Source organism: Coffea eugenioides, chromosome 2, assembly GCF_003713205.1.
Source record: "Coffea eugenioides isolate CCC68of chromosome 2, Ceug_1.0, whole genome shotgun sequence".
Classification (NCBI taxonomy): Eukaryota; Viridiplantae; Streptophyta; class Magnoliopsida; order Gentianales; family Rubiaceae; genus Coffea; species Coffea eugenioides.
Window position 1 is genome coordinate 30,787,360 of NC_040036.1, and position 22,381 is coordinate 30,809,740.

The following is a 22,381-nucleotide window of genomic DNA, read 5'->3' on the forward strand; positions in this document are numbered from 1 at the left end:
TTTGTAGTATGTCATAAGAGGAAGGGATGAAACGTTGTAAAGATATAGAATTTCTTGGACCATGTATAAAATTTTTTGTAGTTAATTTATTTAATATTGTAAGTTTATTATAGTAAATAATTTTGCACAAAATCTTATTATTGAGTGTGCTTTTATGAGAAAAATAATGCATATCGTGTTGTTTGTATCATATATTTTTTACAATTTAAATTTGGGATAATTTCATAAACCTCCCCTGAGATTTTATGAAATATCACCTAGCTCTCTTGAGGTTTTCAAAATCTCACTTAGCACCCCTTGAATTGACATTTTTGTAACATTGGAAGCCCTTCTAACCAAAAGTAATATTAAAAAATTCATGTCTTTGGAGAGAGATTATTTTAGTGCCTTTAATACCCTTAGGCTATAAAAAAAATGAACATTTTATAAACTAAGAAAAAAAAAGTACTAAATTGGAACCATCTTAAAAGTAAGCAGATGAAAATTGGTAAGATTTTATGTTACAACCAATAGTCACTTCTACAGTATGAAGAGATAGTAAAAACAAATACTATTTTTTAAACTATTTCTATAAATAGAATCCTTCATAGTGTTGAAGGTAATTAGCATATAAAATCATGCATTTGAGGAAAAAAAACTTAGTAATAGATGAAATTCAACTTCAATATCATACAAAAAATTTACTCAAAATAGACAGACTTTTTTTTATAGGTGTGAAATATGAAAATTTTATTATAGAAAAAGTCAGAATTTGAAAAAATCATGCATTTGAGGAAAAAAAACTTAGTAATAGATGAAATTCAACTTCAATATCATACAAAAAATTTACTCAAAATAGACAGACTTTTTTTTATGGGTGTGAAATATGAAAAATTTATTATAGAAAAAGTCAGAATTTGAAAAACTATTCGGAGTTTCAAATACTTTATTTCTCTTGCGCTCTACATGAATAGGAATAAATAAATAAATAAATAAAATTGTGAAACACCAAAAAAGGGAAAAAATAAAAAGAAACTGCAGCTATTATTTTTCAAATGCATTGAATATTTCATTGACATTTGCAATTCAATTATACATACATATATATATGTGTATATGTATGTATGTATGTTTGTATAGACATTGTTAAAGAAAAGTAGGAAATTAAGAGAAAGAAAAACAAGTTTAGAAAATTTAAATATGAGGGTATTATTGACAATTCATCACCTTTGATATTAGTATATAGCCCTGCAATCACTTTAAGGGTGCTAAGTGAGATTTTGAAAAGTTTAGGGGAGTTAGGTGATATTTCATGAAACCTCAAGGGAGGTTTCTGAAATTATCCCTTTAAATTTTGAGGCTAATTTTTTTTTAGACTAATCTAGCGTTGAATACATTGGCAGTTGAACTTATTGGATCACTACAAACAAATCGAGTCAACTTGTGAGTGCAATTAGCACTTGAGTAGAGCTTGAATAGCTCGAGCAAACCTTTGAGCATTCCAAAGACAATTCAATTCAAAGGCTGGCAAGTCTAATAGTTAACTTATTTGATATTTTATGTTTTATGATATAGTGTATGGTCCAGGTCTACCCGTTGTCACCTTTGTGCCTCCTTTGTTGTCAAACTTGGTCCCTATCAAACAGTGGCACCACAATAATTTGACTCCTAGGGATGGCAACGGGCCGGGGTTGGGGCGGGGGACCCCTCCCCCACCCCCCGCCCCATTGCCTATTAATTTCTCTCGACTCCTGCTCCGTCTCCCGCCTCCCACTCCCCCCGTCCCGCCCCGCTTCTCCCGCGGAGTTAATAAAATTGTTCTCGTGGGGTTAATAAAATTTTATTATAGTTAAATTTTAATAAATAATCAAGTACTAAAATATCAACACATCATCAAGTTATTATTCATTGTAATTTTACAATTGAAACTCATAAAAACAATCAAACAAAAGTTATTTGAATACAATCCAACAGGATGAAATAAATACAACTAAAATAGTCAAATTTTCACTTTTGGTACAAATACAATCACTAATTTATTATTGTGTTTGTGTTTTTTTTTGAAAAAAAAGTGTTATTCTATTAAGTGTAATTAGAAATTTAGTATAAATGTATTAGTAAATTTAGTATAACTAATTGATAAATTCTATTAGTAGACATGTCTAATTATTCATATAATTGATAATATCAATTATATTACATACACTAATATATATTATATAATACATTTAACTAATAATATCATTATCATAAGTTTATAACTAATTAAATTACATATTATATATATTTATTTATATATATATACTTTTTTTTTGCGGGTGGCGGGGCGGGGGTATACTCCCCCCCCCCCGCCCCGTTTCTAAACCGGGGGAAAAAATTCCCCCCCGCCCCCGCCCCCGCCCCATCCCCTGCTCCAACCCCTGCCCCGAGAGCCCCCCGCGGGCACCCGCCCCCATTGCCATCCCTATTGACTCCTACTAGTGTTTGGATTATATATTATTTTCATCTTATTTACACGTACTAGGATAGGATATTGTTTGAAATATTATTTAGAATAATTACTGTAACACTTTTTGTGATGTGATATATGTGAGATAAAAAGGTGGTTAGAAATATAAAAAGGTAGGTTGGAAATGTGTTTATAATGCAAGCGAAATATTATTTGAAATAAGTGCTATCCAACACTCCCACTGATTTGCTTGTATCATTAACACATTTTTCAATCACTTTTTATCTTATATACATCACATAAAAAAAATGATATAATATTTTTTTTTTATAAAATTATCTTAAATAATTTAATATCCAAACACAAAAAAGACATTTAGTTTAGTTTAAAAGAAAAAATTTCCAAGTGCCTGCTGTGCTTACGTTTGCTTTTGGCAAATGGATGCCAGGCTACATCAACCCAACAGCCTACAATTTAAAGGTTAGAAAAAACTCCCCATGCCGGGCTCACTCGTTCAGGGAAATTATGTTGTCGTCAGATCAACATTCGTGTGGCTTTTTTTCCATCGATGTTCTAAGCTATTTTTTGTTTTTTACCCGGCAATAATTTTAGTGCGGTCCCTAGTTCTCTCCACCAGTGTTGAACAATCACCGCCAATGTTGAACGTTGTGTGTTGAATAATCGATTTTCCCAATTTTAATTTGAAGTTTACTACCAAATTCAAAATTCAAACTTTTGAAAGTTGAATTTAGTTGAAAGCGCAATCCATTAGGATGGGACAAATCCAAAATTATTATTTTTTAAAAATATCTTTACTAATTGGAACAAGCACGTTTTACCTCCCTTGTGGTGCTTGGCGACGTGGCTCTTTTTCAGCCTCTTTATTGAGTCTCGTGACGGTATTGTTCAGGGACAGTCCATCAACCCACTCCTGAGCTTTTCGAGATTCTTCTCACGGTACTGAGCTATGTCATCTCGAGTTTATCTTGGGCTTGGCTTCTTAATCTTGGCAATCTTTATTCAGCTTTTTGTTCATCAGTCGCAAAAACCAAGTCATATTGTAACCGCTCCATTCAATCGCAGTAGTTTTCCGCCTGGTTTCATATTTGGTGCTTCTTCTTCTGGCTATCAGGTAAGCCACCTTCCATATTTTTTTTTTCCTAATCTTTCGGCTGTGTCTTTCTAATCCCTCAAAATTCTTGGACTTAATTTCCTGTGTGAACCATCATTTTTCATCTCTACCCATCAGTTAAAAGATAAAACACCCGAAATGCTACTTTCTTAGCTGAAATATACACTCATGTCATGAATCCATGGCCTGCAGTATGAAGGAGCAGCGTTCGAAGATGGAAAAGGACCAAGTATACTGGATACTTTTTTCCACAAATATCCAGGTCTCTTCTCTCTCCCTCTCTCTGTCTCTCAATAACTAGTCTACAACTCAAAGAAATAACCAAAAATTCCAATGATGTTAAAAGAATGACAAAGTTTTGAATCACATTCCACCGGTGCTTGCTGCAGAGAATCTAAAAGATCGCAGCAATGGAGATGTGGCTAATGATTTCTATCATCGTTACAAGGTTTGGTATACAATAATTAATGCATTAGATCAGTGGGCTATATTCAATCTTTAGAATTTCAATTGATGTAAAACTTTTTATTATTATTATTTTTTTTTGTGAATACTGCTCTTGGAATCCTCACTGCATATGATTTATGTTGACAGGAAGACGTACAACTGATGGACTACATAGGCATAACTGGTTTCAGATTTACCATCTCGTGGTCCAGAGTTTTGCCTCGTAAGATGAATTTTTTTTTTAATGTATTAGTCAAAAGGCTAATTATCATCTGTCAAATATCCAATTATAGTAGTTATTCATCAGATTTCTTTCTAGTCATATACTCATATTTACTATGCATTTGGTTAGCTGCACATATGTGCAATAGTAAATGCTTTTTTCAATCAGTCCTTTGATAATTTGTATGCTTACCACGCTTCTTGATTTCAGATGGGAAGCTGAGTGGAGGAGTGAACGAGCTAGGCATTGCCTTTTACAACAGCCTCATCAATGAGTTAATATCAAAGGGTTAGGATGCTTTCTCAATGTGTTCTGCATAATTGTATTCTACATAATCTCTTATTCTCTGATAACTAAGAGAAGTCTATTATTATGTGTTATCCTATCATAGGAAACAAACTAATAAGTTTATGAAGGTACGAATCATGTGGTTTAACCAAAACTCCAAATAAAGACAAATTGAGTTCTACATGGTAATTAAAATTGGGGGTGTTGAGGGGGTTTTTTTTGGGGGGGGGGGAAGGGGGGGGAACATGAACAAAGAGAATAGAATGATTCAAAATTCATGAGATTGGTACAAGTTTTGGAAAATTTGTAATAGGGGTATTAGTTACTCCAATGTGCAGATGCTAGTATGCGCATATATATAACCGTGTTTATTTGAATATACACTTATATTGACCGAAGTACGCATTTTCATTTGTTACCGTGAATTTTTCTATTTAATGGAGTGCATATTATTATGAGGATAACTAGTCATTTAGTAATAAAGTTTTTAGTTATTTTAATTCTTGAATAGTTATCCATGCCCCATTCACAAATTTCTCAAAACTTACACCATTGTTATGAATTTTGAATCTTCTTATTCCCCTTCTCCAAATTGTCCCTAAACAGTCTCACGCAATTACTGCATTTGAAGCTGCAACTTTGGCAAAGTTGCAACAGGGCAATTGGATGATATTAAAGATTAATTTTCACAGGGGGCATAACTTTACTTTTAATTTTTCCTCTTTATTTTTCTTAACTATAGATGCTCTAGACCACTTTTTTACGTTCCGTTTTCTTTTCAATACCTTGATGTTGTGTTTAGTGTCCACTCTTTTAAAGTTCTAGTTAAGCAAGAATTTTGCCAAACTAAAACAGAGGGGACCATGGCAATTCTTTCTTCATTTACTGATACCATTGATTTTGTGTTAAAACAGGCATAACACCTTTTGTGACACTATCTAGTTGGGATACTCCACAAGCCCTAGAGGATGAATATGGTGGTTTTCTAAATATTAATATTGTGTAAGTCAAGATTCCTTTTCTTTTCTTTTCTTTTTTTTTTTTAAAATAAACGAAGAAAGTTACAAATGGATAATCGTAATCAAATCAAATTTATTTTACAGAGTTCGATTCCATTAACATTTGTAATTTAACTGGCAGGGATGATTTTCGAGATTTTGCTGAGCTTTGTTTCAAAGAATTCGGTGATAGGGTCAAGCACTGGTTGACCTTCAACGAACCATGGTCTTTTGCCACAATTGGTTATGACGGTAGCACCTTTCCAAGCGCCATAGCTCCAGGAAGGTGTTCGGCATGGATGAACAGAGGATGCCCTGAAGGGGATTCTTCAACTGAGCCATATTTGGTTGGCCACCATATTATCCTTTGTCATGCAACAGCTGCTAAACTGTACAGAGAGAAGTACAAGGTAACTACAACCATTAATTGGTTAGTGTTCGTATTTATTATGCTTCTTACACTATAATTTCTCCGCAAGAAAAACATTTTTGGTTTTTCAATGAGAGATATTAAATATTTAGTTGGATTTTCTACTCTGAAGCCATCTCAAAAGGGGCAGATAGGAATAGTGCTGATAGCAAATTGGTGGGTACCTTACTCCGATTCGAAGGCTGATGCAATTGCGGCCCAAAGAACCCAGGACTTTTTCCTTGGATGGTGAGTACCATTTTAGGAGCTAATTTCTTCTCCCAACTAGTATTATTATTCCCTTGAGAGTTGAAATTAATAATATTGATATGATATACAAGACCATATTTATTAACAGGGGCGAATTTAAGGTGGAGGCAGTGGGGGCCCGTAATTCCTATAATACTTATACAATTTTAATATAATTTTAAGTGTGCTCCAGAATTTTCTTAGAAAGGATGTGAAAGAATTACGTGATTTTTTAAGTTAGTTCATAAACTAAAATTTTAAAAAGATACGTGGGGCACAAATTCCATTTGAAATAAGCTAAAAAAAGCTTTTTCATTTCAACTTGCAAGTATCAATCATATCATTCACTTTCTTTGGGCCCCATTCCCAATTTCCCTTTCCTCCTTTGGTCCCCCATTTTTCCCCCACAACCGAGTCCCCCATTTTTCCCCTACAACCGAGAGCCATTGCCTTTTACAACCAAGCAGCTAGCTACTATTTTTCTTGATCAATTCTTCTAATCATATCATTTACATCCTTTGTCCTCACTTTCCAATTTCTCTTCCCTCCACTGGTCCGCCATTTTCCCTCCATAATCGAGAGCCATTCTTACTTCCACAACCAAATTAGTTATCAAAATATAAAAACTCGCAGTGAACAATTTTAAATAGTTTAGTTTGTTTTTGAAATAAAATTATTATTACATTAATAATTTTGAATTTGTCTTTTTATATTTTTCATGGAATATATGCATCATTTCTACTTGTTGGTGAATTTTTTTTTCCTTTAAAAACTAGAAAAAGAGTAGGTAAAAAATTTTGGTGTTGCTTTTGTCCCCACTAAAAATTTTTTCTGGCTCCGCCATTGTTTATTAACATGAACTCTTCAATTAGTATCTTGCTTGCATAATGTATTAACCTTCAAATTTTTAACACGAGTCTTATGGTTTTGATAGGTTTCTTGATCCACTCACTTTTGGTGACTATCCAAAAAGCATGCGTAGCTCAGTGGGGGAACGCTTACCAAAATTTACTGAAGAACAGAAATTGTTGATCAAAGGGTCCTTAGACTTCCTGGGATTGAACTACTATACTTCCATGTTTGCTTATGATGCCCCCCAGGATAATAGTGTTCATATGAGCTATTCAACCGACATGCAAGTTAATATCACAGGTACATAGCTCAAATTAATAATATCCTTTTTAATATCACTGGTAAATAGCTCAAATTAATATTTTTTTTAAAGTGGTGAGGTTGGGTATAGACCTCACCCTGTTTATTTAGACATTCAAAGATTACTAGAGTGGGAAGAGAAGCCTTGCTCTTTTGGAATTAATATTATCATTATAACTAATTGTGGACAAAAAAAAAAGAAATAAGTGCGAGAGTTAATAGTAATTAAGTATTTGGTTCCCATCTTGAAGGACTTTTTGAGCTGATCCCTCATGCTTCATTTCTATGCATATGGTTCCTTAAGTTATGAACAATTCCAATTTTTGTCCCTCACCTTTCAACTTTCGTAGATTTAGTCCCTTATGTTTAGGCATATCAGTAGGTCGGATCTTACCCAAATCTAACCCAAACCCTATATATTTGGATAGGATTTAGATTTAACTAATCATACATGAACCCTATCCAGACCTAAATCTTACGAGTTTGAATAGGGTCTTGTCTGGTTTTTCATGATCCAAATCCAAATTCAAATCCATACTAGACTACCAAACTCATTGTGTTTGTGTGTGTGTATGTATGTATATTTATTTATTTATAAAATAATCTAATATTTTATGTTAGCATAATTGGTATAAACCTTTTCACGAAGAGGAGAAAAGTAAAAGCAAACAAATAAAATATTGAATATAAATGCAGATGAAGTTTTGAAAATAAATAGTTTTAGTTGATAGTAGTTCTTTCTTTGAGTTTATAATATTGCATTTAACATTTTGAATGTTAATTTTATTATTTGAAAATAAAAATTGGATGATATTTATGTTATCTTTGAATTCTATTTATTTTCAAAATATTTTTACTTTAGTTTTTCATATTATGTTAAAAAAAAAATCCACGGATACCCATTGGATACTCAAATCCATTAGGGTTCCCATAAGAGCCTTGATTTAGCTAAATTTAATGAGTTTAGATCTGGATCAAAGGAATCCAATCTAAACACTATCCATTAACATGACTATTTATGTTTATCAAATTTGCATCTCTAGAGTAGTCTCGAAAATGTATTGTTTGAGACATATAAAGAAATGAACTTGCCAAAATATAAATGTGGGGAATGAAGAGAGGAACATTTGTTAATAGATCAAATGTGGTAAAACTTAAACAAAGGGAGCAAAAGTGATTTTCAGTACGGACTAGATTTTCAATTCAATTTGATTATGCCTAAATGACCCTCTATTTCTTGTTTGACAGTAATACGGGATGGAAGACTTATTGGGGAACCGGTAAGTTCATTTTGCACCTATATGAGCTAAAAATGTCAAAAGAGATGGCATTTTAAGGAAGGAAAGTCCTTTTCTGTTTTTAACCTACGAACGCTGAATTAACCTATATCTTTATTGAATTTGTTTGTAACTATGTAAATAGTATAGATTTTTGTAGCTGACTCTCATCTCTTGTGCTAACATTTTTACTCAATCGATGGAAAGTGACAGTTTGGTTTTTAAAAAAAAAAACCTATATCCTTATTTTTTTCCCCAATTAATTTCTGTTGATTTGTAGAGCGGAGCAGAATATTTGTTTGTTTATCCAGAAGGGCTTGCTAAGCTGCTTGTCTATTTGAAGAAAAACTACCAGAATCCAACAATCTATGTTACCGAGAATGGTGAGAAGGAGAACAAATAGAATATTACTATATTACTTTCTAGCATATGATCACCTAAATTCACTTTACTCAAATAGCTCAAATTGATTTGCACAACGACCAGGATATGCTGAAAGCCATATAAATAGTCTTGAGCAAGCGACCCATGATACAAAGAGGATCAAATTTTATATCGACCATCTCGAGGCAGTGAAGGCAGCCCTTGAGTAAGTGCACTTCTTGTTTGCAGAATTAATTAAAGAATCTTTTTGCCCATGTCTACATTAAATTTCAAGGGCTAAATCTCTAATTAAGAAGTTCCTGAAATCGTTCCAAAGGTTCCATGTTTTTATCAAGCTTGCTCAAATTCTATAACAGGTCAAGTGGGTACTTTAGTTGCATTCACAGAAACCCAAAAAAAAAAAAAAAAGGCTTTCATCTTCTTTTTCTTAATAAACAGATCGATAACCTAAGAAAGTTATGAACAATTTCTTTTGTTTAAGAGATTGCATATATTCATAGAAGACGCTATATCTTGTGTTGAGGATTAGTTGATTTGAGATAGTAAAGTATTCTTTTATGGTCAATCCGTCGTTTGTTTCTTTAATCTTTGTTTTCAATTGCTACACTTGATTTTGTGAACTATGTTTAACTTTTCATAAGTAACTTTGGAGAAGGTTAATCTTTTACATAATATTGTTTGGACCGATTAATTAACATTGCCACTTGACACAAGGACCTATTGTGAAGACTAAAATGGCTTGATAGTTGATACAAAAGGGACGACCCTTTACCAAATAGAAACTTCAAGTGACTAATATAATGAAAGAAAGCTCATAAAGGGGAAGAAAGAAAGAAAGCTCATGGCCTTATCTAGTGAAAGGAAAACTGAAGATGGTAATTCTTAAACCCCAAAAATTTGGCCACAAGTTGCCAAAGTTAGCTAATCTGCAATTTTTTTTTTTATCTGGTTGCATGACAATGTTGCCAAAAGAAAAAGACCACTCAATTCTCGTTCTTTAAAACAGCGGGCCCTTTCATGTCATATTGCGGTAATAGAAAGGTTTGGGTTGCACTGTAACTGTAAAGTCGCCTTAACCAACTCCATTTTGTCATTTCCATGTCTTATTTGATGTCCTTTTATTTTTACTTTTTTGGTTGTTTGGATTAATCTTCTGATATGTGTATAGTGTCACTTTTGGATGAATATAACAACAAATTTTGAATCTGAAATTTAACTTTTGTACATGTACTATGAGTCTAACGGTAATAATATACAGTATATATAAGATTTATTCTTTTTTTTTTAAAAAAAAAAATTTACTACCATCCGTTGCTACTGACATTTGTAACTTCACGCATCTATAACAGAACCATTGTTCTTAGTATAATATCTTTTAATTTTTAGGAATTAGATAAATATGCCTAGCAAAATTTAGTAGGTGAGGACAAAGAGAAAAAATATATATCTTAAATATGCTTACAAATTTTATTTTTTTTTTGGCAGGAAGGGAGTTGATGTAAGAGGATTCTTAGTATGGTCGTTGTTAGACGGATTTGAATGGAATGCAGGTTTCACTGAGAAGTATGGCTTAATTTATGTTGACTTTAAGAATGGACTTAAAAGGCACCCCAAGCATTCAGCTCTTTGGTTCAAGCAATTCCTCGAGTAATATAATCAGTTGCAAAAATTGAACCCTACTTTTCATTCCAAAATAATGTCCCTAGCAAGTAGTAAGGCTTCGACAGACAGGCTCGTGTTACTTAGTTGTACGTATCGAAAATAATTATGCATAGTTACAAGCTATGTAAACTTTGTGCCAGAAGTTTTGTATTACTACTTGAGAGGCTTGAAATTCTGTCAGCTCCCAAATGAAAGTAATAGTAGTTTAGTAATTAAATTCAGTTGAGTTGTTGATGTTTGATGTGGTAGGTTGGTTTGACATCGCGAAGCGCAATGTTTTCACTGGAGTCCCTAGTTTTTTTTTTTGTCAAAAAAAAGGATCTGGCCCCATTTCAGGCCCCAACCCTTATTCGGGTTGTTGGGTTATCCCATTTTCGTTACTGGGGCTCGAACCGATGACCTACGGGATACTACCACATGTGGTCACCGGCTGAGCTACCCAGGAAGGGCCACTGGAGTCCCTAGTTCGCAAGGGAGTTTACATGATATTCTTAGACCCTTTTCGATTATACTATTTAACATTTAAATTTAATGAATTTAGATATTATTATGTTTAGATGAGTTTGATAATAAAAATAGTACATGTGAATTAATTAAATAGTATTATTGAGTTTTCTAGATAAAATCTGTTTTAAAAATAGGTGACGAGTTATTCATTTAGTATTTAATATGATATATAATTAAATGTATTATATTTGATACTTAATAATTCAATAATTTAATTGATTCAAATTTTAAACTTTAATTTTATTAAACGCACTCTTGGATAATCATAACCAATAATGTGGTAGCCAATTTTATGTATTTGAACTTTGATTTATGAAGCCAAAAATTGGTGCATTTTTCAGTACTTAATAGTTAATAGTCTTAAAGTGAGTGACAAGAACTCCAATTTTTTTTTAAAGAAAAACTTTAACTATTTATTCTTTTATTTAACAATTGGGTCATTTTCAGTAATTAACTAATACGAAACAATTGGGAGACGCAAGTACAAAACTAATCATTTGTCAAAGAAATTTACGATCTGAATTAATTAAAATTGGTTTTCCAATAGTGGATGATCAATAAACACATACGCACATAATAATTAAAAAGATAAATAACTATGCAACAGATGTTTTTAAATTTCAAGTTTATAATAATACTTTTGTGCAAATCACTTCTTAAGAGAAAATACTTCGAGGGCATAGTTAGTATGAGGAACGATTATCATTTCATAAGAGATAGTTTAACTAATAAATTAACTCTTAATTTCAACCATTTGATCAAATCAGCAACAGGATTTTATTCAAGAAAATCATTTCGTAAGGCTATCTTTATATTAAAAAAGCAACCCTAGAAGAAGCTGGTTTATGACTCCAACGCACGTCTAAATTCCTTCATTTTCACATGCTTCACAAGTTTTGTTCAAGAAATGCTACTAATTATCAAAAACAGTTCATTGGAACACGAAACCCTGCTAATATTAGAGATGTTTTAACTGTTTAAGGTGGTTTGAGAGATTTAGAAAACGATTGAAATTGAAGTTTGAGTATATTTAACATCAAAGAGGGAAAAAACAAAAAGAAAAACTTCTACCAGATACAACTGAGAAAATTTCACTAAGTACAAATTCCATCTAAAATCAGCTATTTTTCTTCGTGAGAAGATGTCTGTTTAATTCAAATAAATTTAGCTTCCAAATTAAAAAAGAAAAAAAGTAAAATTTGACGTTTGACATGTAATATTATAAATTTGTTTGGCTACATAAGTTGATTTATTTTACCTCAATTTGTAGATTTCTTGTTGTCTGATTCGTATTCATATTGCATTATATGCTCCCCCATAATTTTTGGTCAAAAAAATCCTCCATTAATGTGTAACAACAACCATCCATCTACCCCAAATAATTAGCTACTAAAACAGTATTCTTCTCAGTTTACTAGTGAGAATAATCTAAGTACTTTACTTGATCGTATTCTTTAGTGCACTTCTGGCATTAATTGATGAATTCAATTCGTGATAGCAACCCGCTAACCTCTAGGTAGATAAGGACTCAATTAAATGTTCTATTAAAATAGCTTAGTAAAATAGACATGCCTGTTCAAGTGCTTCACATTCTATTTAAAGGATTGACAGAGGAAATCTTAACAGTAGTCAGCTATGGCAGTTCAAGTTTCTCTTTCCCTAGGCCTCTTAGTCTTGCTGAATTTCTTGTTCTTTAGAGAGATTTCTACTGCACAAGCACCAATTCATAATATAGCTGTTCCATTCAACCGTTGCACTTTTCCACCTAATTTTATATTTGGTACTGCTTCTTCTGCCTATCAGGTATGCTACCTTTTCACTTTTTTGGTGATCTCATGGCAATTTCTTCTTAATTTGTAATGATTTGGTTCAGAAAAGAGATTTTAGGGAGAAAGTAGAAGAGGTGAGAACTGAGAAAGAGGAAAGAATCAAAGAAGAAGTTGAGGGAGAATGGCAAGATTTTATTATTTCAGAGAGGAAAAGTTATTACAGCTCAAATCATCGCTACCTCAGATACAATCAATACTCTATTTATATACAGAAAGTGGGTTGAAGATTTAGCAATAAGCACTGCTCAATTCCCTCTATTAACTAACATTATTATTCTAACAAACTGCTAACTTCTTGCTTGCTGGCAGTAACCAACTTTCAACTGCTTTTCATTTGATCATCATTGTAGCTAATCAGATGATTAGCTCTATCACCATCCATGAGACTCGGTTCATAACAATAGTTCCCCCTTATAAGAATCCTTGTCCTCAAGGATTGAGATCAGTAATGATACTAAATGGCTTGGCCTAAAAGAATATGACCAAGGGAGCAGCCTGCATAATTTTTTAAAAAGGCTTGTAGTCAATTTGGGAAGTTGCAGTCTAGTAGAAAATCCTGGCCTCCTGGATCCCACGGAAAATTCTGTTCCAAAAGTTTGTAACCCTGGATTGAACTTCCTACTGCAGGCCAAGTTCTTGCAACTATCAAGATCTTTGGCAACCCATAAACTTCAATAAGAATGTCTTGTCCCCATTTTTGCAAGCCAGAAAGTTCCCGCTCACATGATGATATTTCCATTACTTTCCTAAGATTGATTCCTCTGGAATTAGTATCAACAAAATCCAATGATTGGATCTTTCTCATCTTGATTCGGTTTCTATTGGGATCAACAAATTCAAGAATGAAACTTTCTGCTAGAGTACTTCCCTTGAATCCAGACACAATTTCACTCCAAAATCTTCTATCATTCCAACACCAACATCAGATAATGGAGTGAAGCCCGTATCAGATTCAATAACAACAAATGAATCAGTTTATGCAATCCTTGAGTTTGAATCATATCATTCTCTTTTGACCTCATGAAAAGTTTCATTGCCAAACATCTTAATGTCACCAAAGCTGGCTTCAAGTTGGGACTTCTCAACATCTAATTCAAAACTACTATTTGGGCCATCACAGAACTTTGTCCCATTTATTTTCCCATGAACCATGTGCGAGGCTTGGAGCCCACCATAGTCACCGTTCTCTTCTACAGACATTTCATCATTTACCAAAATCTGACTATTACTTGACAAACTAGATATGATTCATCATGTTTTCTAGCTTTTCTAGAATTTCCCTTAGAAGACATAACCAAGTCAGTACTTGAAAATTGCGGGAAAGAAATCATACCAACTTTTTCCTCAATTAACATCTAATTGAAATTACTGATCTCAATTTCAAGAAGTTGATTCTTGAATTCTAATTATCTTTCATTGCTCAACGTTGAATGTTCCAACTCCCCTTGAATTGAAATGGCTGAAGAATTAAGTTTTGACCTTTCACCAAACAGGTGGTGTTCTTCAATTGCAAAACCATAGTCACCTTCCAAATTTTCTTCCATTTCACCATGGAGGACTTCAAACTTTTTGTTTTTACCGTTGTCGAATGTGCATCAGTCCACTTCTTGATTGGGGTAGATGTTGAAAGATGGACCTCCTTGGAATTTGATTCCTCTGTTTCTTCAAGAATTTGATTCTCAAAAGCCCCTTCAATGCCTACTACAGATTCTTCAACTATTTCCCTGCCTTGATTGGATGAAGGATGCTGTCCCATTTTCCCAATAATCTTTTGATGCTCTTCTAGTGTGAACCCCTGTTTATGACTGAGTACCCGAAACATAACATTGAAAGTACATCTGCATTTGTACATTGACACATCCAATTCGTGATAGCCTTAATTTCCTTTTGCAGCCAACTGATCATGGAATCCTTGAGCTTGTAATTCAATTTGTCCCTCCAATTCATCCATATTTAGATCACCTCTCTGGATTTGATCTTCCAAGAGTTGATAGATGATGTTATCATCCATTGGTAAAATCTGACAAGTCCGTAATCTGGAAATCAATCCAAAATGTTGGTGGATTAATGGTGTCAGTTAAAGAATTTCATAGAAGGAATCGGAGAAAGAATTAGGAGGATTAGGAGGAAGAATTGAACAGGAGAGAGAAGAAAGAATCAGCAAGGAGCAGAGATAGAATAGAGGGAGGGGAAGGGAAGAAAGAAATGGAGACCAAGAAAGATCTTGCAATTGCTGGGTTCCAAAAGTTTCCGTCCAAGGATCGGAAGCTCTGATACCAATTGTAATGATTTGGTTCAGAAAAGAGATTTTAGGGAGAAAGTAGAAGAGGTGAGAACTGAGAAAGAGGAAAGAATCAGAGAAGAAGTTGAGGGAGAATGGGAAGATTTTATTATTTCAGAGAGGAAAAGTTATTACAGCTCAAATCATCACTACCTCAGATGCAATCAATACTCTATTTATATATAGAAAGTGGGCTGAAGATGTAGCAATAAACACTGCTCAATTCCCTCTATTAATTAACATATTATTATTCTAACAAACTGTTAACTTCTTGCTTGCTGGCAGTAACTAACTTACACCTGCTTTTCATTTGATCATCATTGTAGCTAATCAGATGATTAGCTCCATCACCATCCATGAGACTCGGTTCACAACATAATTCCTCCAATTCTTGAATTCAATCTCTTGTGTGAACAATCATTTTGTTTTTGTACATGCAAATAATAATAATGCGGACTTCAGATTAAAAGCAAGAAAGAAAATTTCCATGTAGCACAGTAAAAAAAAATAGCAAATGTGCATGCATAAGTCAATCTTTTACGCGTGAATTTGCCAAACTAGTTTTGTCTGCTATTTCACACTAACAGTTTTGTTACATTAAGTTCTTTGATGAGGCTTCGTCATATTTAATTTGCAATTTGTACATATTAGGCATATGACTCATGTATATATGTCCTTGATTTTGTTTCCACTAGCAAGTTGAGTCTGGACATTTCAGGCTGATTTAGGGTACGTTTGGAGTTGCGGTAGCTTATTGAAAGATATTTCCTCAATAGAGTTTTTAATAAAAATACTTATTAAATGTTTAACTACTTTTAAATATACTATTTGAAGACATAGTTCAATAAGTGTTTATTATATTGGATAATGTGTAATTTAAAAATTTTTAAATGTATTTATCTCTTTATTTAGTTTATAATATGGGATAAAATGATTAAATTTAATGTTTTATTTTTTTAAATTATAAAAGTTATTCCAAAAGCACCAAATTTGAGCTTTTGCTAAAAGCACTTTTCACACTAAAAGTTCTACTCCTAATTTTATGGAATGATTTTATCAAACGCTTTAAAAGTACTTTTTACACCTAAAAGTACATTTTTACCAAAAACACTGCAACCCCAAACAGACCTTAGGCTCCAAGAGCTTATTATAGAATAAGCACTCAAATTGCTATATCCCTACCTGAAATACTCATGCCTTTAAGCTATTCCATGCAGTACGAAGGAGCAGCATTCGAAGATGGAAAAGGACCAAGTATATGTGATACTTTCACCCACAAATATCCAGGTCTCTACCTCCCTCTGCACCATACCACCCTCTAGGATTGTTAAATAGCAACGCTAAACTTCATAAAATATAAACTAAAAGTAGCTCATATTAAATGATGCATTAAAAGAATGACGACAAATTTTGTCAATCACATGATGAAGCTGGTTCTTTTGTGATTTCTGCAGAGAAAGCGATAGATCGCAGCAATGGAGATGTAGCAGATGATTTCTATCATCTTTACAAGGTTTGTTGCCCAATCAGATGTCCTAACCTTTAAAAGTTAATTAATTGTAGTACACCAACTGACCATATTCAATTGGTGAATCCTACTGACAATTGAATTCAATTTGTTTATTTGTTAAAAACTATTTTTAAAGATTTTTTTTTTCTATGATTGATGAAGACAATGTGACATGCAGGAAGATGTACAATTAATGAAATACATAGGCTTAAATGGTTTCAGATTTTCCATCTCGTGGTCCAGAGTATTGCCTCGTAAGATGATTCTTTTTTATTTATTACTCAGAAACATATTACACGATAATTATTTATATATCTATTATCCACTCATGCATCTAACATTTATATCGTGAGTATTTAGTTTAGTCTTTCTTCATCTTCTAATCAATCCTTTAAAGGCAGTATTCTAACTTCATCAAGAAAAATGTTCTGCTATTTGTCTTTTCATCCATTTGGCATAACTACAGAAAATCCAGAACGGAAAGCAAGGGTAGGGGAAAAAAAAAAAACCAAGGGACATATATATGAGCTTCACAGGAAAATAAGCTACAGTATCCCTTTTTTTTAAAAATATTGGGATGTTTTTTTCTTTTTTAAAATGGAAGGTTTTAAATCCAAAATCTCCTACTTATAACTTCTTCCGCCTTATCATCCAATCCAATCCTCCCTCAGCTCCCTTATGCATATCAGCGTAATATTATTTCTCCATATTCACCAATTTCTTTCAAGTTATTTATTTCATATTTTTATTTCCAAAATTATATAATAGTAAGTGCTTTATTGTCAGTGTAATTTATGCAGATACTTAGTATGATTAACATGTAATTCTATTGATCAGATGGAAAGCTAAGCAAAGGAGTGAACAAGCTAGGCATAGCCTTTTACAACAATCTCATCAATGATTTAATAACAAAGGGTAAGTATCCTCTCTCAAACGCAAAATAATATTTACTTCGACATCCTATTCTGCAATGCAATATTTAATTGTAGTATTAGGATTTGATTATAACTCCAGCCAATTGAAATTCTGCTCTCAACATTTTAGAACTCCTATGCTACCAACTGCTTTCCGAAAGTGCATTATAGTTGAGGTTGTAAAAGTGCAAGTTGTAACAAATTGCAGATTAGTTTTGCATACAGGACATAAATTGGGAGTCAATTCGAACCTGGGGCATATACTGCTTTTTTATGTCCAGTTTTATCTGATTCTAGTGGTTACTACGATGTTTAGTACATAATCACATTTCATTAATGTAACAAATAAATGTGGAATACTTTGTTCATATACACTAACATTTTCATGAATGTAGCAATATAATATAATTGTAATCAAATAATGTAACAATATATTCATTATTAAAAAAATCAAAGGAAAGTATAACCGTACCTATCTCAAATCCGACAATTTGGATGAGGAGACTTTGGTAGTTTGGATGTGGAATAATTTGGTCCGTTAGTATAAGGAATCAATTTTTTGATGATACCTTCTAGCTGTGTCCCTTAGTATAAGGAATCATTCTTTGTGATGATACTATTTAGCTTTGTCCGATACCTTCTACTGCTGCATGCCAAAAAAAGTCATAAAAATAATCAAAAACTAGGATTTCAATTTTTCCATCAACTTCCGATCTTTTGAACCACTTTGATTATCAATTCTCTTGTCTATTTGAGGCATGTGTCTACTCTTTAATGTTCCAAAATAAGTGAGGGTTAGGCAAATTTAGAAGGAATACGGAGTCATAGCAAAGAAGGAACTCAAAGAATTAGCCATTTATTTCTTTCTCTATCTCAAACTAACACTGATTATGAAATTAAAACAGGCATAACACCTTTTGTGACACTCTTTCATTGGGATCCTCCTCAAGCCCTAGAAGATGAATGTGGCGGCTTTCTAAACATTAGTATAGTGTAAGTGCAATATACCTGAACATTGGATGGCATGTTTGGAACAATGGAAAGGTGGAGAATTAAATGATTTTTTTCCTTTCAAAAAAAAAAAGGGAATATCTTGAAGGCAATAAAGGGGCTTCTTTGAAAGATACGTTATTTTTTTTAGGGTAGAATGGTGAGTGAGAGCATCCACATCATAATCTAGATCAACTTTCTTCCATTAGGTCGATTGTCTCAAATTTAATTTAATTGACAGGGATGATTTTCGAGATTTCGCAGAGCTTTGTTTCAAAGAATTTGGTGACAGAGTAAAGTATTGGAGCACATTCAACGAGCCATGGACATTTTCCACCGGTGGTTATGACTCTACCACCTTTATAGCTAGGTTCATTAGCCCCTGGACGATGTTCGGCATGGATGAACAAAGGATGCCCTGCTGGGGATTCTTCGACTGAGCCTTATTTGGTTGCCCACCACATCATCCTTAGCCATGCAGCAGCAGCTAAACTATACAGGGAGAAATACAAGGTTACTATACTAAAAAAAGTTAACTGTCTTTACAATTTAAATAAAGTACTTCTTACTACTGAATATGTTGACAACAATAATATCACTTATGTTTCCCACGTGAAACAATAATAAATCTACATTTGGCATTTTTTTTTTCTGAAGCCATCTCAAAAGGGGCAAATAGGAATAGTGCTTGTAACTAATTGGATGTTGCCTTATTCCAATGCCAAGTCTGATGCAATAGCTGCCCAACGAGTCCTAGACTTTTTCCTGGGATGGTGAGTACAATTTTAGGTGCTGCAAATGCACTTGTATAAAATAACTATATCATTGAGCTAAAACATTCAGTTTATTACATGTTGAGTAGTGTATGTAAGACAAAATATAGCTTTGACAATTCTATGGTTTTGACAGGTTTCTAGATCCACTAACTTCTGGTGACTATCCAAAAAGCATGCGTGACAAACTAGGGGGACGCTTACCAAAGTTCACTCAACAGCAATCAAAGTTAATCAGGGGCTCCTTAGATTTCTTGGGATTGAACTACTATAGTTCAAGTTATGCTGAGGATATTTCCCATGCTACTACCGTTAATATTAGCTACACATCAGACTTTCAAGTTAATATAACATGTAAGTCCCTAGAAAATCAACATTATCATTGTTCGTTTCTAATTTTAAAATTTAATTCTAACGCGGCTGGTTTCTTAAAATATGCTGATTTCTACTATTAGTCGCTTGTTGTTGACTTTTCATAAATTTAGGGTCTTTTTATGTCCATCAACTTGCAGTTGTAGCTTTCTGTTGACACAGAGAATATACCAAATGAATCAAAATAGTATATTGGGGTGTGGGTGTGTTTGTGTGTGTGTGTGTGTGGGGGGGGGGTCAAATTCAAAAATAATTATACTTTAATGGGATCAACCTAAAACTAACCCAAATATAGGGGACTATAAGTGCAATTTATATAATTTTACCTACATAACCTCTATTTCTTGTTTGACAGCAATACGAAACGGCAAGCCTATTGGTGCGCCGGTAAGTTTAATTTATGCTACGATTATTTGAAACTATCAGAGAAATAATGCCATTTTATATATATTATAAGACTAGCAAGAAAACTCTTCTTTTCTTGACGTTAACCCAATTTACTTTTGTGTTTATATTTCCTTCATTCGTTTGTGGTGATTGCTAGACAGGAGCAGGGTTTTTATATGTTTATCCAAAAGGGCTTACTGAGATTCTTGTCTATTTGAAGAAAAACTACCACAATCCAACAATCTATATTACTGAGAATGGTGAGGAAGAAAACTAAATAGACAATAATTAGTACTTTCTAGCGCAAGATTCATGTTCACTTTTTCACTTAAATAACTCAAATTCGTTTGCACAATGACCAGGACTTGCTGAAACCAATATCAATAGTATTGAGCAAGCGATCCATGATACAAATAGGATAAAATTCTACAGTGGTCATTTCAAGGCCTTGAAGGCAGCCATTGAGTGAGTACTCTTCTTGTTTCCACATTAACTGTAGAGTCGTTTATCACGCTTTCCTACAAATCAGAGTCTATAAATGTATAGAATGTTTCTCGATTATGTCAATCTTCAGTCAAGGTCTAATGCAATCAGAAGTCCATGATACAGCTTAAAAATTTCGTTGTTTTCTTCAGGCTTCCTGAAATTTATGACATCAATTGATTCTTAACTTGCATGAAAACAATTATGTATTTCGATATTTATCTAAAAAATTTTCACTTGTTTTCACTAATAAATTAAGTTCAGAATACATGTAGTCCTTTTATTTGACAGGCACCCCATTAGATGACGCCATAAGTCATCGATGCTTTTTTAGATAAATATCGCTATTTTGATTTTTTTCTTAATGTATATAGGTGGAATAGTAGATTTGAGATGGTAAAGTTTCCTTTTTTTTTTTTCTTCAGTAAGCAGATACCAAGGTAACCTATTATAGTTAGCTAATAGTTTGTTTCATTAATTTTTCTCTCAAGTTGCCACACTTGATTTTGTGAACCATGTTTAAGTTTTGGTGAATTATGTCTCGTTTGGATTGTAGTTTTCCAAAAAAAAAAATTTTACATTTTCTATGACTATATTTTTTTAATCGCCATTTTATTTCACAAACATTAAACTGCTACAGTATATTTTCTACAACAAAAAACTCCACAAAATAGCTATCCAAACGGGATAGATAACAGTTTCCTTCGCACTTGGTCAACTTTCTTCACATCTAATATTCTAACATTTAGTACTTGGTCTAGAGACACACACATTCTAAGGCTAAGTTATCCCAATTAATATTTTGCTTGCATCATAAACATATTTCTCAATCCACTTTTTTACATTCTCAACTATTTTTTATCTCACATACATCATATCACAAAAAGTGCTATAGTAATTATTCCAAATAATAATATTTCAAATAATACTCTATCGAAACACACTCAATAATAATAATAATAATAATAATAATAATAATAATAAAATAAATAAAGAGGACCCTTAAATGAACACAGAAATTTGGTTACCATCCGTCAAGGAATCAAATTAAATTGTGAAAGAGATCTCCTCAAACACTTTGTTACTCTTTTGCAGGAAGGGCGTGGATGTGAGAGGATTCTTCGCATGGACGTTTTTAGACACTTATGAATGGGGCTCAGGTTACACAATGAAGTTTGGCATCACTTATGTTGACTTCAAGAATAAACTCAAGAGGTACCCCAAGCATTCAGCCCTTTGGTTGAAGCAATTCCTCAAGTAACACAGATCGCTTATGCTTTGTGAGATGATTGTGTGTGTATATATATATATTTGCCAATAATTGCAAAATAATGTCCTCAATAGCTAGGAATCGAAAGCTTTGACAAGCTCCTGTGATGTACTTGATTTTCCATATGAAAAATAATTATATGCATAGCAATATTTCCTCATAGCTTGTTTCACATCGATGTTTGATGTGATTATTTGGTTTCTAAATTGGAAAGTGGCATTGGTTGAAGATAATAGTAAAATGCCTAGATAGGCTCGATTTACAGGCCTACTTGTATATGACATGGTATATATAGGAACCACAAAATAACTAAGCGATGTATGATAATATAAGAAAATTTCACGTAAATGTTGTATACTCAACATGGTCTATATGTATACTCTCTACTTAGGTGCTATAAGCTTAGATTCTAATTG

The 22,381-nt window shown here is 33.0% G+C and overlaps 1 protein-coding gene and 1 pseudogene across 1 annotated transcript; both read left to right on the forward strand.

The window, feature by feature from the left end:
* The first annotated feature begins 3,380 nt into the window (after nucleotides 1–3,380).
* On the forward strand, nucleotides 3,381–10,870 carry LOC113762287 (furcatin hydrolase-like). The gene is made up of 13 exons (XM_027305673.1): nucleotides 3,381–3,560; nucleotides 3,753–3,822; nucleotides 3,950–4,008; nucleotides 4,155–4,230; nucleotides 4,441–4,518; nucleotides 5,433–5,520; nucleotides 5,659–5,926; nucleotides 6,059–6,174; nucleotides 7,109–7,326; nucleotides 8,575–8,606; nucleotides 8,884–8,986; nucleotides 9,090–9,192; nucleotides 10,473–10,870. The coding sequence occupies exons 1-13, from the start codon at nucleotides 3,396–3,398 to the stop codon at nucleotides 10,636–10,638; spliced, it is 1,542 nt and encodes a 513-aa protein (XP_027161474.1). The 5' UTR covers nucleotides 3,381–3,395; the 3' UTR covers nucleotides 10,639–10,870.
* A 1,921-nt stretch (nucleotides 10,871–12,791) lies between these two features.
* Nucleotides 12,792–22,005, forward strand: LOC113762288 (annotated as a pseudogene).
* The last annotated feature ends 376 nt before the right edge of the window (nucleotides 22,006–22,381 follow it).